This window comes from Egretta garzetta, unplaced genomic scaffold, assembly GCF_000687185.1.
Source record: "Egretta garzetta isolate BGI_Z169 unplaced genomic scaffold, ASM68718v1 scaffold135, whole genome shotgun sequence".
Taxonomy (NCBI): Eukaryota; Metazoa; Chordata; class Aves; order Pelecaniformes; family Ardeidae; genus Egretta; species Egretta garzetta.
The window spans coordinates 977,043-979,203 of record NW_009259594.1 but is presented as its reverse complement, the minus strand read 5'-3'; the positions used below and the strand labels follow the sequence as shown (position 1 = coordinate 979,203).

The 2,161-nt window shown below is 64.2% G+C and overlaps 1 protein-coding gene across 1 annotated transcript in view; it reads left to right on the top strand.

The window, feature by feature from the left end:
- PDZD7 (PDZ domain containing 7) overlaps positions 1-978 on the top strand; it is a 7,657-nt gene extending 6,679 nt beyond the window's left edge. Inside the window, exons 16-18 of the mRNA XM_035893639.1 lie at positions 5-240; positions 575-675; positions 829-978. Of these exons, the coding sequence (XP_035749532.1) occupies positions 5-240; positions 575-675; positions 829-978 (487 nt within the window). The remainder of the gene's footprint in view (positions 1-4; positions 241-574; positions 676-828) is intronic.
- Positions 979-2,161: the final 1,183 nt, after the last annotated feature.

The following is a 2,161-nucleotide window of genomic DNA, read 5'->3' as shown; positions in this document are numbered from 1 at the left end:
GCAGCCCCCGGCCCACCTGGCACAATGAACCCCCCGGGTTGGTGGCCGACAGAGGGGCCGAGGTACTGGGGAAGCCCCGGCAGGCACGGCCCCCCCTTGCACCTCTGTTTGGGGGGCCAAGGTGTGAGGCGGAGGCTGGAGCGGCCACCAATGGCCCTGGGGATGCTGGCAGGGAGGAAGAGGAGGAGGAGGAGTACCGGTTGCTCACCGTCACCCTCTCCAAGTTGAAGCACTCGCTAGGTGGGTGGCACATGGGTAGAACCCCAAGGGTGGGGTGGGGACCCTCCTCCTGGCACCAGCATCACTGGGACGTGTGGGAGACCCCCTTGGGAGGGGGAACCCCATTTAGGGGACAGGGGGTAAACCCCTGAGCACTGCCCCTACCTGCTCCTCCAAAACTAGATGGGGAGAAGAGGACCTGTGCCGTCTTCCCTGTAGGACCTCTCCAAAACAGGGCAGGAGAGAGGCACAGCTGCTGAGTGGGGGAGAGAATGGGGGGGGGACCCCACTGTGCCCAGGAGTGGGTAGGGGTCCCAGCCTACCTGGGTGCAAGGGTCTTGTGGTTTCCCTGCAGGGATCAGCATCTCTGGCGGCATTGAGTCGAGGGCACAGCCAGTGGTGAAGATCGAGAAGATCTTCCCCGGGGGAGCCGCCTTCCTCAGCGGTGTCCTCAAGGTACAGGGGGACCTCAGGGGCACCCACCCCACCCCAGGGGGTGTGCAGGCATCCAGGCATCCCCATCCCACAGTACCGCTGGGTGCTGGCAGCCCCCCTAGCACCCCAAAAGCAGCTGCACTTCACCCCGCTGCCTTCTCTTGCGGGGACCAGGCTGGGCAGGAGCTGGTGTCAGTGGACGGGGAGAGCCTGCAGAATGTCACCCACCAGCGGGCCGTGGACATCATCCGCCAGGCCTACCGCAACAAAGCCAAGGAGCCCATGGAGCTGGTTGTGCGGGTGGCCGGAGTCCCCCCGGAGTGATACTGCACCCCCGCTTCAAGGAGCTGCCCGTGATCTGGAGGAGCCCGATAGCTCATTCCTGCACCGAGCTGTGGCCAGTCTCAGCATAGGCAGAGGGCATGAGAACTGGAGCCGCCCCACAGGCACGGAGGAACTGCCTGCAGTGGCACCTGTTGGGAGGGCAACGCTGGTGAGGCAAGAGGGGGACAGGTGGCCCCCAACCCTGCTCTGGACAGACAGACGCAGCCCTGAAAAAAAACACAGCCAGGGGCTTGTTTTTAATGGGCATTTCTGGGTGGTACACGGGCAAGCCGGGCTCTGGGAATGGGACGCAACCGAAATAAAGTACAAAAATACCCCCCCGGAGCCGGGGGTGACCAAGCCAGAGCTGAGCACAGCCAGGCTTTTCCTTTGGTTTGAACCCCCTGGGTGCCCAGCTGGGCCCCCCACCTCTGCCACCCCCGGGGTGTCCCCGGCTGGCACTGCGCCCCTCTCCCCTGGCAGGCTGGGCATCACAGGGGCACGGGCCACGCTTTTTTTTGAGGGGGGCAACAGAGGGAAGCCAGGGGAGAGGGGATGGGAAAGGCACTGAGGGCAAGCTGCCCCACGGCAGGGGTGAGGAGGGCACAGACAGGTGGGGTATGAGCTGGGACAAGGTGATATGTTTTGGTAGGTCCTATAAAAATAGTTATTTAAAATGGCACAGAAATGAGTCCCCTGACAAACACACAGGGTGGGAGGGCACAGGGACAAGCTGGCACAGGGCAGGGACAGGGCACATGCCATCCCCTCTGGAAGTGGCTGGGTGACAGTGCCAGCAGGGATGAGAGGGAGGGGAAAAGCCAGCCCTCCCCCTGCCCAAGGTGACCCTGGCTGAAACCAGCAACGCTAATCCCCCGGGCTAAGAGGATCAGCGGGAACCAGCTCCAGGCAGCCCCGAGGCCGGGACTCGGCACCCACCTTGCCCCACATCTCACAGGCAATCCCCTGCTGGGGTGGGTGCCAACGCACCCTCACCCCAACACCTCCATGCTGGGGAGGGGGCAGCGCCTGCAGTCCTCTCTGCCCCCTCCCGGGGCCATTAGTCTCTGCAGAGCCGGGGGAGAGCAGGAATTCCCTGCAGCCCCACGGCTCCCCAAAATCCCAGGGGCTGGAGGCCCCCCTCCACCCTCTGAGCACAGGGTGAGGGCAGGCAGCGTCTCAG